Genomic DNA, 14734 nt, shown 5'->3' with positions numbered 1-14734 from the left:
GCTGTGGCCCAATAAGATATCTCCCCCTCGTTGTATAGACGGTTCCTGAATAGGTAGAAATTAACGTCAGTACAATTCACATACGGCGACTCAATAATAGATCATATATACCGGAGGATCATGATCCTCCGGTATATATGATAGGTTCCTGAATAGGGTTGTTCCACTTGACATGAATGGCTCAATCAGAAGATTTTGTACCTTAGGACACTTGCATTGTTTTTATATTCAAATTTAATAATTTACACTATACAACCAAAAAGCCCATATTGTTACATATATTCATAAAAAACACAACAGTGGTACGGAAACTAATTTCAGTATTTTAACATGGTGTTTTGTGAAAGTATTCACCACCTTGGCTCTTTACGTATTTTTTTGCATTACAACTTGTGTTTAAATATTTTTGTAATTCAATTTGTGTATGATGCATCAGCACCAGTGATTCCATTACACTGGTCAAGGGAATTTTTCTGGCAAAAAGTTTTAAAACATATTTTAAGTCAATTTTGGATGCTGATTACGAATATGAACTCCGTTTTTGACTATCACATGAGGATTTCGAGATATTTTCAGTTTTTGCTGAAAATTTCTCCTAATGTTTTATGATAAAAACACATGATTTTCGGTACTACATTTTGTATATTTTTAATCAAGGAATAACAAAGATTTACAAAGTCTATGTACAGCAAATCAAATATACTTACAGAATGAAATTACAAAATATAAAAACACATATATATGGCACACAGATGAATGACAAATGGCAGTTATTTGAACTTTCTTTTCTTGGCTGATCTGTGATGTACGGCTTCTGGGTTGTCTCTCATCAAGCTCTAGCAATAGTCAGCCATCATATGTGAGTCCCACCGGCCTTGATACCGTTCTTCCATTGTTTTAATGTCCTGATGAAAACGCTCCCCTTGTTCCTCGCTCATATCCCCAAGGTTCTCTGGAAAAAAGTCCAAATGGCTGTGTAATTAGTGAATCTTGATACTCATCTTACAGCCAAGATTTCGCAGACTCATTAGTAGCTCTTCCACCATCTCTTCATAGTTGCCTGCTTTCTTATTCCCTAGAAAATTCTGCACCACATTACAAAATGCATTTCAAGCTCTTTCTTCTGTCTCATTCATTGATGTGTTAAAATTTGGGTCTCTCATAAGTGTTCTTATTTGAGGTCCATCAAATATTACAGCCTTTTTCTTCTCTTCACTAAGACCAGGAAAAGTTGAACATATATAGTTAAAGCATTCTCCACTGTGATTGAGAGCTTTGACGAACTGCTTCATCAATCCAAGTTTTATGTAAGGGAGGAGACAATGTCCTTCCTATCCACTAGCGGATCATGGATGACATTCTTAGCGCCAGATGCCAAACTCTGTCGCTGAGGCCATTCAGTTTTCACCCAATGCTCTGCTGTAGCTCTACTGTCCCAGTAGCACAGAAAACAAGGGTGTTATCATAACAAATGGGAATTATGCATGTTCAAAGAAAACAAAGATATTCTCACATTTATTGGGAGACTAAATGAAAACTAAATTTACCTTGGTGAACCGTATAAACCGGCACTTTTCATACACTACTTAGATTTATCATGGAATTCATGAAAATGGGCTATATACTTATAGCGCAAAAATGTGATGTGATAGAGAAATTATAAGATCAGATTTGAATTCAGCATCCTCAAATTAGCCTAAAACTGTGCTTAAAGTCCATGCCAGAAATTATTTTTTTTTGTAGACCAGTGTTATTAGCACCAATTATTATTTATTTATGTAGCACCATTTTTTCCATGGTGATGTTCATGAGAAGGGGTTACATGCAAATTACAGATTTCACTTACAGTAAGCAAACTAACAATGACAGACTTATACAGAGGGGAGAGGACCTGCCCTTGTGGGCTTACATTCTACAGGATGGTGGAGAAGGAAACGGTAGATTGGGGGGTTGCAGCACCTCCGGTGTTGGTGAGGCAGTATCTCCGGTAGTGATGAGGAGGCAGCGGGGTCAGTGCAGGCTGTAGGCTTTCCTGAAGTGGTGGGTTTTCAGGTTCCGTCTGAAGGATCTGAATGTGGTTGATTGTCAGACGTGTTGGAGCACAGAATTCCAGAGGATGGGGATATTCGGGAGAAGTCATGGAGGGGGTTAGGTTAGGAGCGAATAAGTGTGGAGGAGAGAAGGAGGTCTTGGGAGGACCGGAGATCACGTGAGGGAAGATATCGGGAGATTAGTTCAGAGATATATGGAGGAGACCGGTTATGGATGGCTTTGTAGGGCAGTATTAGTCATTTGAACTGGATACGCTGAGGGAATGGGAGCCAGTGAAGAGATTTGCAGAGGGGGAGAAGCAGAGGAGTGATGAGCAAAGGTGCTCGTATAAGGTGTTATCCAAGCACGCTCGTGTCCTAATAGAGTATTTTCAGCGTGCTAAAAAAAATGCTGATGTATTTGAACGAGGCTGATATATTATGCTACATTCTTCAGAAGTTGGGCTTCATTTGGGTCAAAAAGTTGTCTGTCATGCATTGCACCACCTATGTGTTTTTAGACACATTATTTGTAATGTTCAGTGAGAACGAAGCCGATCAGAAAGTGGGTGGGCAGACAAGAAGTGGACAAAATTTGTGATTACGATTACATCAATTTGACGTAATTTAGTTAACTAAAATATTGCAAGTAATATGTGGTGTAAACTTGGACTAAGGGTACCGTCACACTATACGATTTACCTACGATCACGACCAGCGATATGACCTGGCCGTGATCGTAGGTAAATCGTAGTGTGGTCGCTGGGGAGCTGTCACACAGACAGCTCTCCAGCGACCAAGATGCCGATGTCCCTGGGTAACCAGGGTAAACATCGGGTAACTAAGCGCAGGACCGTGCTTAGTTACCCGATGTTTACCCTGGTTACAAGCATTAAACTAAAAAAAAACAAACAGCACATACTTACATTCTGGTGTCCGTCAGGTCCCTTGCAGTCTGCTTCCCGCACTCAGTGACTGCCGGCCGTAAAGTGAAAGTGAAAGCACAGCCGCTGTGCTCTGCTTTCACTTTACGGCCGGCAGTCACAGTGCTGGAAGCAGACTGCAAGGGACCTGACGGACACCAGAATGTAAGTATGTGCTGTTTGTTTTTTTTTTAGTTTAATGCTTGTAACCAGGGTAAACATCGGGTAACTAAGCGCGGTCCTGTGCTTAGTAACCCGATGTTTACCCTGGTTACAAGCAAACGCATCGCTGGATCGCATCGCTAGATCGCTAGATCGGTGTCACACACACCGATCTAGCGATGACAGCGGGAGATCCAGCGATGAAAGAAAGTTCCATACGATCTGCTACGACGTACGAATCTCAGCAGGATCCCTGATCGCTGCTGCGTGTCAGACACAGCGATATCGTAACGATATCGCTGGAACGTCACGAATCGTACCGTCGTAGCGATCGAAATGTTATAGTGTGACGGTACCCTAAGACAGTCTATGCATACAAAAAGAACAGAAGAGCGTCACTTTGATAACTTCTGTGCATTTTAAATGAGTTTTCAGGAAATCCCAGGCCTAGCTTTGTTCTAAAATAAAAACTACTTTGTTCACCATCCACTGGTTTACCATTGAGTCTCTGCTGCTGCTAACTTTGTTATTGTCTGCAGCGCTAATGTCCCGTCCACAGTGCAGCAGCCAATCAAAGAGCTCGGTGGCTCTGAGCAGGGTATGCCGTCTACACCGGCAGAGTCGCCGAGCTCACTGATTGGCTGCAGCACTGTTGATCTTACAACAGCACTGCAACTGTAAACTGATGCTGTGAGCAGTGGCAAAGACCATGTTGGACCTGAGGAGGATGAAATGGACGTAAGAAAAGACATACAATTATTATAGATATGTGTGGACTTTGTTCTGTTACTGTTTCAGGAACCTGGTTACAATTACAGTAGCAAGTCACCGATGGGTGAAAATTTGGGAAACTCGTATACTTCAAATGTGAGAATAAAGGAGGAGCCAATGGATGAAGATTATGATCGGGCACTGGCACCCCCCATCAGCTTCGTAGACAAAGTCAAAGATGAACCAGACAACTCTGAGGTATAGGAAATGATCACCTTTTTCTTCTTAAATAACGTAGTGTATGTGCTTACCACCTTTTTGGAATATTCTCACACTTTTTCCAAGTAGTTCTTACAATTTACTAACCTTATATGGTAGCATTAATCAACATCTGCAAATTGCTTTTTACTGTTTTAGGAATATTCCCAGCAACCAAAAACATCTGAAGGGGAGCTTAAAATCAGTGCAGTGTTTTCAGTCAGTGGCAGTCCATTAGGTAAGCAGCTTTTTATGTAATTTAAAGGAAGTTGTCATCCCAAACTGACAGGTTAAACTAAGGGGACATAACCCCTAAACAAAGTGCAGCATTACGAAACCTAAACAACAAAAACAGTTATATAGGGCACTTTCCCTATAAGGCTGAGTTTACACTGTGCGTTTTTGCTGTGTTTTTTTTTTCTGCAGCAAAACCTGAGTGCTGGGCAGGAAAGAAGCTGTGCCCAAAATGCTTTTTGCAGTGTTTTTGGTGTGGTTTTGCTGTGTTTTTTATGCATTTTTTCCCCTTCAATTCAATGTGTGAAAAACGCTGAAAAGACACTGAGAGAAGTGACATGCTCTATGTCCAAAAACCATGCAAAGTGCAGAATACTGATGAAAAAAAAACAAGCTGTGTGCACGAGATTTCTGAAATCTCATAGACATAGCTGGTACTGTAAAATGCAGCTAAAAATGCCCTGTGTGAACTTAGCCTTAAAATCATATTACCAGTATACATTTCATTGATGTAATTAGTTTGAAAACACTATATATTCCATATGAAATTGAGGGGTCCTTGGTGGATTTTTGGCATGGCCAAGCGCTTGATGTACCATTACACCCCCCTAAATGTGCATAGTGAGCAGTTCCCGGACTCTGACAGTGCTCACTTAGTAAGAGCGAGCGCTGCCTAAACTCTAATTATGGACTATGAAGGAGTCAACAGTGCATACACCGTATGGAGGCTGGCCCACCTTACAGCATTGCCTCCTGTCAGTGGCCTCCGCTTGCTACTCCCAGACTTCTGATCGGAGATCAGCTTCGTACTCTTCCTGTTCATGCACTGAACACGGGAGCAGCACAAGACTGATGTCTCCTGGCCCCATCATTTTTCCATGTCACTAAAATTACAGAGATACCAAACATTTATAGTTTTGTTTGTTTTAAAGTAGCAAAATTTAAATGTGGAAATATGTAAAAAAAAAAACAAATTTGTTGTGATGCTATCTTCCGAGACCAATAACGTTTTCATTTTTCCATAATTGTATGTGTGAGGACTTACGACGTTTTGATAGCTTCTTCTAGCTTTTTTTTTCGATGTTGTGGCAACAGAAAAACATGCAATTTTAGAATTTTTGGCTTTTTCTTTTTGTCTCTACGGTGTTTACAAATGTGATTAGTTGATATTAGATTTCAATAGGGGTGACTTTTACATACATAGCAATACTACATGTATATGGATACACCTAAATAAAATGGGAATGGTTGGTGTTATCAACTCCCTGTTTGTGGCACATTAGTATATGGGAGGAGGAAAACTTTTCAAGATGGGTAGTGACCATGGCGGCCATTTTGGATCCAACTTTATTTTTTCCAATGGGAAGACGGTCATGTGACACATCAAGCTTATTGAGAATTTCACAAGAAAAACAATGGTGTGCTTGGTTTTAATGCAACTTTCTTTCATGAGTTCTTTACAAGTTTCTCTTTGTTTACAGCCATTGACATGTCGCAGAGGTTAACACGTGAGGAGCAGATAGAAATTGTGTTGATGTCTGGTGAACGTAGTACCCGGCTCATTGCTGCAGATTTCAATGCCAGAAAACTCACCATTCCCATGTTACTTAGGTCTATCCATATAAATGGCCCACCCAAAAAAGTTTGCCCCATCACTGAACATAATGTTCTGTGTAAACTGAGGGTCCTGTTCTAATTTTAGTTTTGCCCATTCTGCAAATTCAGCACATCGATCTGGGTCATCCTAGTTGAGATGCTGCAGCAGCTGGATTTTGTAAGGTTGCCATTTGTGAGTAGCTAATATCCACCAAGGGATGTTCAACTGATGCCAGATCGGCGCGCTGAATTTGCAGAATGGGCAAACAAAAATTGGAACAGGACCCTCAGTTTATACAGAACATTATGTGAGACCCCTAATTTTGCCACAAAAAACTGGGAAAACTTAATGACTCGAGTACAAGCCTAGAGTGGGAAATGCAGCAGCTACCGGTAAATGTCACAAATAAATATAGATGCCAGTAAAATTAATAGTAGGTTAAGTGTTTTTGAATATCCATATTGAATCAGGAGCCCCATATAATGCTCCATACAGTTCATGGTGGGCCCCATAAGATGCTCCATACAAAATACGCCCCTTATAATGCTGCACAAATGCTGATTATGACCCCATAAGATGCTCCATAGAAATATTTGCCTCATATAATGCTGCACAAATGCTGATTATGGCCCCATAAGATGCTCCATAGAGATATTTGCCCCATATAATGCTGCACAAATGCTGATTATGGCCCCATAAGATGCTCCATAGAAATGTTTGCCCCATATAATGCTGCACAAATGCTGATTATGGCCCCATAAGATGCTCCATAGAAATATTTGTCCCATATAATGCTGCACAAATGCTGATTATGGCCCCATAAGATGCTCCATACAGACATTTGCCCCATACAATGCTGCACAAATGCTGATTATGGCCCCCATAACATGCTCCATAGAGATATTTGCCCCATATAATGCTGCACAAATGCTGATTATTGCCCCATAAGATGCTCCATGGAGATATTTGCCCCATATAATGCTGCACAAATGCTGATTATGCCCCCATAAGATGCTCCATAGAGATATTTGCCCCATATAATGCTGCACAAATGCTGATTATGGCCCCATAAGATGCTCCATAGAAATGTTTGCCCCATATATTGCTGCAGAAATGCTGATTATGGCCCCATAAGATGCTCCGTAGAGATATTTGCCCCATATAATCCTGCACAAATGCTGATAATGCCCCATAAGATGCTCCATAGACTATTATCCCCCATATGCTGTTGCTGCGATAAAAAAAAAAAATGACATACTCAACTCTCGTCGCTCAGGCCCCCGGCACTTGCTATATTCACCTGTCCTCCGTTCCACCGCCGAGCGCCGCTGTGTCTTCCCCGTCCTCCACACTAACTGTTCAGGCAGAGGGCGGCGCCCACACTAATCGCGTTCCCCGGCACTTGCTATATTCACCTGTCCTCCGTTCCACCGCCGAGCGCCGCTGTGTCTTCCCCGTCCTCCACATTGACTGTTCAGGCAGAGGGCGGCGCCCACACTAATTGCGTCATCGCGCCCTCTGACCTGAGCGTCACTGCAGAGGACGCGGAAGACTGTGGAACGGGGGACAGGTGAATATAGCGCACTGCCCTTGTCATACTCGCCTGCTCCTGGTGCGGTCCCTGCACATCCCTGGTTCTCTGGGCGCTGACAGCTTCTTCCTGTATTGAGCGGTTACATGGTGCCACTCATTACAGTAATGAATATGCGGCTCCACCCCTATGGGAGTGGAGTGGGGTCCATATTCATTACTGTAATGAGCGGTACCATGTGACCGCTCAATACAGGAAGAAGCTGTCAGAGACCGGAGATGCAGGGACCTCGCCAGGAGCAGGTGAGTATTAAACAGTTGTCGCTCCCCCTCCCCTGCCAACCCCTGGGAATGACTCTAGTATAAGCCGAGAGGGGCAATTTCGGCCTAAAAAAATAGGCTGAAATTCTCCACTTATACTCGAGTATATACGGTGTATAAAATTCAGTGTTGGGTAGTCCATATTGATTCTGTATCTGTGAGAACTCCTTGAGTGAATCTCTAATTGAAACGTGTAAATCTTTCTACTCCTTTTAGACTCCAGTTTTTATTAAACCCTTTCAAATTACATGGCTTAGGAAGCCATTGCGATTCCCACAGTGATGTAAATTGTGAAATTCCTTGTATACCCTGTAGTTTCTTCACCATCCCCCAAAGTTTGTGTATTAACAGTGTAGTTGGGGTTCTACAAGAGGGTATCTTTTTTTTTTTGGAAGTGCATTGAACAGCAAGGTGGATTGTTGCTGAGGGGAAAGAGAGAAAAAAAATCTTTAAATCTTCAGCTTAGCAAGTGTGAACGAGCTGAGTGTGACCTGAGCGTAAGTGTGAACGGCGGTAAGTGGGACTTGAGATCCAGTGACTTTGGATTCAGGGAGTTTCCAAGGGAGGAATTACTGAATTGCTTTCTGTTTTTTATTAATACTTTGTATTTATTTTTATTTAACGTTTCTGTCTGGTGCAATCCCCATTAGGAAATGTGCTCCACTATTGTTAATGCCATCCAGTGCACATCTTGCCACATGTATGCAGTCCTTGATCAGCCGGTCGAGGGTGCATACTGCTGTGCGAGATGTGAGCACGTTGTGCGTTTGGAAACCCAGATTCTGAATCTAAATGTGCAGCTGGCAACACTGAGATCCATAGACAATATGGAAAGGAGTCTTCTGCTCACTGAGATAGATGAGGCGGGGGATGGTAGGATGAGCTGCAGGACAGTGGAGCAGCAAGCTGGGTGACAGTTAGAAGGCCTGGTAGAGGGAAGAGTGCCAGGGAGGCTAGTCCTGATCTGGCACACCCCAATAAGTTTGCTAAGTTGGCAGATGAGGGGGGTGCCAGTACAGGGGTAGCACTGCTGCAGCCAGGCATGCCCTCTGAAAGCCAGAGGAGTGACTGCTCCAGTAAGGAGGGAAATAGGAGAGCAGGGCAGGCCAGACAGGTGCTGGTAGTGGGTACTCAATTATTAGGGGAACAGATAGGGCAATCTGTCACAAAGACAGGGATCGTCGAACGGTGTGCTGCCTACCTAGCGCTCGAGTCCGACACATTGCTGATCGGGTGGACAGATTACTGGGAGGGGCTGGTGAGGACCCAGCAGTCATGGTGCACATTGGCACAAATGACAAAGTTAGAGGTAGGTGGAAGGTCCTTAAAAACGATTTCAGGGAATTAGGCTGGAAGCTGAAAGCAAGGACCTCCAACGTGGTATTTTACGAAATATTGCCTGTACCACGTGCCACGCCAGAGAGGCAACGGGAGATTAGGGAGGTTAATAAGTGGCTCAAGAATTGGTGTAGGAAGCAGGGGTTTGGGTTCCTGCAGAACTGGGCCGACTTCTCAGTTAGCTACAGGCTCTACGCTAGGGACGGGCTGCACCTCAATGGGGAAGGGGCAGCTGTTCTGGTGGAGAAAATGGCTAGAAGGTTGGAGGAGTGTTTAAACTAGGGAATGGGGGGAGGGTATTCATTTTATAGGAGGGGAAGATAATGCAGATAGAGACCTGGGCATAAATTAGGAAGTTGGGGGTGGCGGTGGCATGAGGGGTGGGGTTAGATCAATTAATAATTTAAGAAAGAATAGAGGTGCAGAGAGATACATAAAATGTATGTAAACTAATGCCAGAAGCTTTGCCAACAAAATGGACGAATTAGAATTAATGGTGTTGGAGCATAATTATGACATAGTGGGGATATCTGAGACATGGCTGGATGAGAGCCATGACTGGGCTGTTAACTTGAAGGGTTATAGTCTGTACAGAAATGACCGAACGGATAGGCGAGGGGGTGGGGTGTGTCTATATGTAAAATCATCCTTAAAACCCATCCTGCGTGATAATATAGATGAATCTAATGAAAATGTAGAGTCCTTGTGGGTGGAGATAAAAGGAGGGGGAAAATTAGGGGTTTGCTATAAGTCTCCAAAAATAATGGAAGCAACGGAGAATATCCTCATTAAGCAAATAGATGAAGCTGCGACTCATGTCATTATTATGGGGGACTTTAACTACCCTCAAATAGATTGGGGAACAGAAACCTGCAGTTCCAGCAAAGGTAATCATTTTTTGACAACCATGAGAGACAATTATCTTTCACAACTGGTTCAGGACCCAACAAGAAGGGGGGCACTGCTAGACCTAATATTAACCAACAGGTCAGACCGCATATCAAATATAAGGGTTGGGGGTCACTTGGGGAATAGTGATCACAAAATAATAAATTTTCATGTATCCTTTAATAAGATGTGTAGTAGAGGGGTTACAAGGACACTAAACTTCATGAGGGCAAATTTCCAACGGATGAGAGAGGATCTTGGTGCAATTAACTGGGACGATATCCTGAGACACAAAAATACACAAAGAAAATGGGAGACGTTTATTAGCATCCTGGATAGGACCTGTGCACAGTATATACCGTATGGGAATAAACATACTAGAAATATGAGGAAACCAATATGGCTAAATAGAGCTGTAAGGGGCGCAATAAGTGACAAAAAGAAAGCATTTAGAGAATTAAAGGAAGTAGGTAGTAATGAGGCATTAAATAAATACAGAAAATGAAATAGATTCTGTAAAAAGCAAATCAAGGCCGCTAAGATTGAGACAGAGACTCATTGCCAGAGAGAGTAAAAATAATCCCAAAATATTATTTAACTGCGTTACTAGTAAGAAGCTAAAAAATGATAGTGTTGGCCCCTTTAAAAATAGTCTGGGTGAACTGGTGGATGAGGATGAGGAAAAAGCCAATATGTTAAATGAGTTTTTTTCATCAGTATTTACACAAGAAAATCCCATGGCAGACAATATGATCAGTGATAACAAAAATTTCCCATTAAGTGTCACCTGCTTAACCCAGCAGGAAGTACGACGGCGTCTAAAAATCACTAAAATTGACAAATCTCCAGGCCCGGATGGGATACACCCCAGAGTACTGCAGGAATTAAGTACAGTCATTGATGGACAATTATTTTTAATCTTTAAAGGCTCCATAATAACAGGGTCTGTACCACAGGACTGGCGTATAGCAAATGTGGTGCCAATATTCAAAAAGGGGACAAAAACTGAACTCGGAAATTATAGGCCAGTAAGCTTAACCTCTACTGTGGGTAAAATCCTGGAGGGTATTCTAAGATGCTATGCTGGAGTATCTGAAGAGGAATAACCTCATGACCCAATACCAACATGGGTTTACTAGGGTCCGTTCCTGTCAGACAAATCTGATCAATTTCTATGAAGAGGTAAGTTCCGGAATGGACCAAGGGAACCCAGTGGACGTAGTGTATATGGACTTTTCAAAAGCTTTTGATACGGTGCCACACAAAAGGTTGATACTTAAAATGAGAATAATGGGGATAGGGGAAAATATGTGTAAGTGGGTTAAGAGCTGGCTCAGAGATAGGAAACAAAGGGTGGTTATTAATGGAGCACACTCGGACTGGGTCGCGGTTAGTAGTGGGGTACCACAGGGGTCAGTACTGGGCCCTCTTCTTTTTAATATATTTATTAATGATTTTGTAGGGGGCATACAGAGTGGAATTTCAATATTTGCAGATGACATTAAACTCTGCAGGGTAATCCATACAGAGGAGGACAATTTTATATTACAGGATGATTTATGTAAACTTGAAGCTTGGGCTGATAAATGGCAAATGAGCTTTAATGGGGATAAATGTAAGGTCATGCACTTGGGTAGAAGTAATAAGATGTATAATTATGTGCTTAATTGTAAAACTCTGGGCAAAACCGCCAATGAAAAAGACCTGGGAGTATGGGTGGATGACAAACTCATGTTCAGTGGCCAGTGTCAGGCAGCTGCTACAAAGGCAAATAAAATAATGGGATGCATTAAAAGAGGCATAGATGCTCATGAGGAGAACATAATTTTACCTCTATACAAGCCACTAGTTCGACCACACTTAGAATACTGTGCACAGTTCTGGTCTCCGGTGTATAAGAAAGACATAGCTGAACTGGAGCGGGTGCAGAGAAGAGCGACCAAGGTTATTAGAGGACTGTGGGGTCTTCAATACCAAGACAGGTTATTACACTTGGGGCTATTTAGTTTGGAAAAACGAAGGCTAAGGGGTGATCTTATTTTAAAGGGAACCTGTCACCCCGAAAATCGTGGGTGAGGTAAGCCCACCGGCATCAGGGGTTTATCTGCAGCATTCTGTAATGCTGTAGATAAGCCCCCGATGTTACCTGAAAGAGGAGAAAAAGACGTTATATTATACTCACACAGGGGCGGTCCCGCTGCTGGTCAGGTCGGATGGGTGTCTCCGGTCCGCTGCGGCGCCTCCCATCTTCATTACAAGACGTCCTCTTCTGATCTTCAGCCACGGCTCCGGCGCAGGCGTACTTTGCTCTGCCCTGTTGAGGGCAGACAAAGTACTGCAGTGCGCAGGCGCCGGGCCTCTGACCTTTCCGGCGCCTGCGCACTGCAGTACTTTGTCTGCCCTCAACAGGGCAGAGCAAAGTACGCCTGCGCCGGAGCCGTGGCTGAAGATCAGAAGAGGACGTCTTGTAATGAAGATGGGAGGTGCCGCAGCGGACCGGAGACACCCATCCGACTTGACCAGCAGCGGGACCGCCCCTGGGTGAGTATAATATAACGTCTTTTTCTCCTCTTTCAGGTAACATCGGGGGCTTATCTACAGCATTACAGAATGCTGTAGATAAGCCCCTGATGCCGGTGGGCTTACCTCACCCGCAATTTTCGGGGTGACAGGTTCCCTTTAATGTATAAATATATGAGGGGACAGTACAAATACCTTTCTGATGATCTTTTTAATCATAAACCTGAGACAGGGACAAGGGGGCATCCTCTACGTCTGGAGGAAAGAAGGTTTAAGCATAATAACAGACACGGATTCTTTACTGTAAGAGTAGTGAGACTATGGAACTCTCTGCCATATGATGTTGTAATGAGTGATTCATTACTTAAATTTAAGAGGGGACTGGATGCCTTTCTTGAAAAGTATAATGTTACAGGGTATATACACTAGATTCCTTGTTTAGGGTGTTGCTCCAGGGAACTAGTCTGATTGCCGTATGTGGAGTCGGGAAGGAATTTTTTCCCCAACGTGGAGCTTACTCTTTGCCACATGTTAGGTTAGGCTATGGGTTGAACTAGATGGACTTATAGTCTTCCTTCAACCTGAATAACTATGTTACTATCTTAAATTTGTGAGCATCCAATGCTTCATAGAGTCTGAATGATTTAAAATGTGATTGGAGTAGTACATGTTGAACTCCCCCTCCAGGATCGTCCCACCCACAAATGTGCTGGAGCTGAGCAGCCATGTAATAAACCCACGGATTTGGGACTTAAAGGCCACCCACTTTTTTTAATCTCTTTGCAGATTTTCCAGTTTAATTCTTGGGGTTTGTCTTCCCCAGATTAAGTCCCTGAACATGCTGTTAACCCCTTAATGACAGCCAATACGTCTTTTAACTGACCTGAGATATAAGAGAATATCCTCCCCATACAGGTGACAATCGAGCAGCTGCCGGTTGTACACTATAGCTGACAACTTGCTGCATCAGTCACGATCCGTGTTTGCACCGTCCATATATGTTTAACCCCTTAGATGCTGCTGTCAATAGTGACTACATCATTATAAATGGTTAACAGAGTGTGGGGGCTTCCTCTTTATCTAAATTGGTGCCCTCCGATCATGATTGTGTGGTCGTGGTGTTTGTTATGGCAATTCATGACCAAATAGCGGCCTTACAGTCTGACGGCTGCAGTAATCTGTTAAGAAGTTAGAGACTTTTAGGTGGTAAAAATACACATTTTCATTTCTGTCATGCAACATGCCACCTGTAAAGCACCTGAAGGGTTAATAAACTACCTGACTGCAGTTTTCAATATGTCAGGGGGTGTTCTTTTTAAAATGGTATCACGTTTGGGGTTTTTCCAATATATAGGACCCCTAAAGTCACTTCAAACATGGATAAGTCCCTAAAGAAATAAATTTTGTAAATTTCCTTGAAAAAATGCTGCTACATTTTTAAACCTCCTATAATGCTAACAAAATAAAAGAACATTTTACAAATGGTGCTGATGTAAAGCCGACATGTGGGAAATGTTATTTATTAATGGTTTGCTGGGGTATGACTATCTGGATTAAAGGGATAAACATTCAAATTTAGAAAATTGCAAATTTTTTAACATTTTTCTCAAATTTTTGATATTTTTGATAAATAAACACAAAACATATTGACCTAAGTTTACCATTATCATAAAGTGTAATGTGTCAGGAAAAAACAATCTCAAAATCACTGGGATATGTTGAAGCGTTGCAGAGTTATTACAACATAAAGTGACACTGGTCAAATTTAACCCCTTCATGACCCAGCCTATTTTGACCTTAAAGACCTTGCCGTTTTTTGCAATTCTGACCAGTGTCCCTTTATGAGGTAATAACTCAGGAACGCTTCAACGGATCCTAGCGGTTCTGAGATTGTTTTTTCGTGACATATTGGGCTTCATGTTAGTGGTAAATTTAGGTCAATAAATTCTGCGTTTATTTGTGATAAAAACGGAAATTTGGCGAAAATTTTGAAAATTTCGCAATTTTCACACTTTGAATTTTTATTCTGTTAAACCAGAGAGTTATGTGACACAAAATAGTTAATAAATAACATTTCCCACATGTTTACTTTAAAAAAATGAACATTTAACTTTTTAGTAAAAAAAATTGTTGCTAAAAGATAATTTTTGTATTTTCCCAATGGTAAAAGGAGAAACTGAACCACGAAACTTGTTGTCCAATTTGTCCTGAGTACGCTGATT

The 14734-nt window shown here is 42.2% G+C and overlaps 1 protein-coding gene across 1 annotated transcript in view; it reads left to right on the top strand.

Moving 5' to 3' along the window:
- ZMYM4 (zinc finger MYM-type containing 4) overlaps positions 1-14734 on the top strand; it is a 155964-nt gene that overhangs the window by 58394 nt on the left and 82836 nt on the right. The window contains exons 4-5 of the mRNA XM_069756826.1: positions 3914-4084; positions 4244-4322. Of these exons, the coding sequence (XP_069612927.1) occupies positions 3914-4084; positions 4244-4322 (250 nt within the window). The remainder of the gene's footprint in view (positions 1-3913; positions 4085-4243; positions 4323-14734) is intronic.

The sequence above is a fragment of the Ranitomeya imitator genome, chromosome 3 (assembly GCF_032444005.1).
Source record: "Ranitomeya imitator isolate aRanImi1 chromosome 3, aRanImi1.pri, whole genome shotgun sequence".
Taxonomy (NCBI): Eukaryota; Metazoa; Chordata; class Amphibia; order Anura; family Dendrobatidae; genus Ranitomeya; species Ranitomeya imitator.
This window is presented reverse-complemented; position numbering and strand designations above follow the sequence as displayed.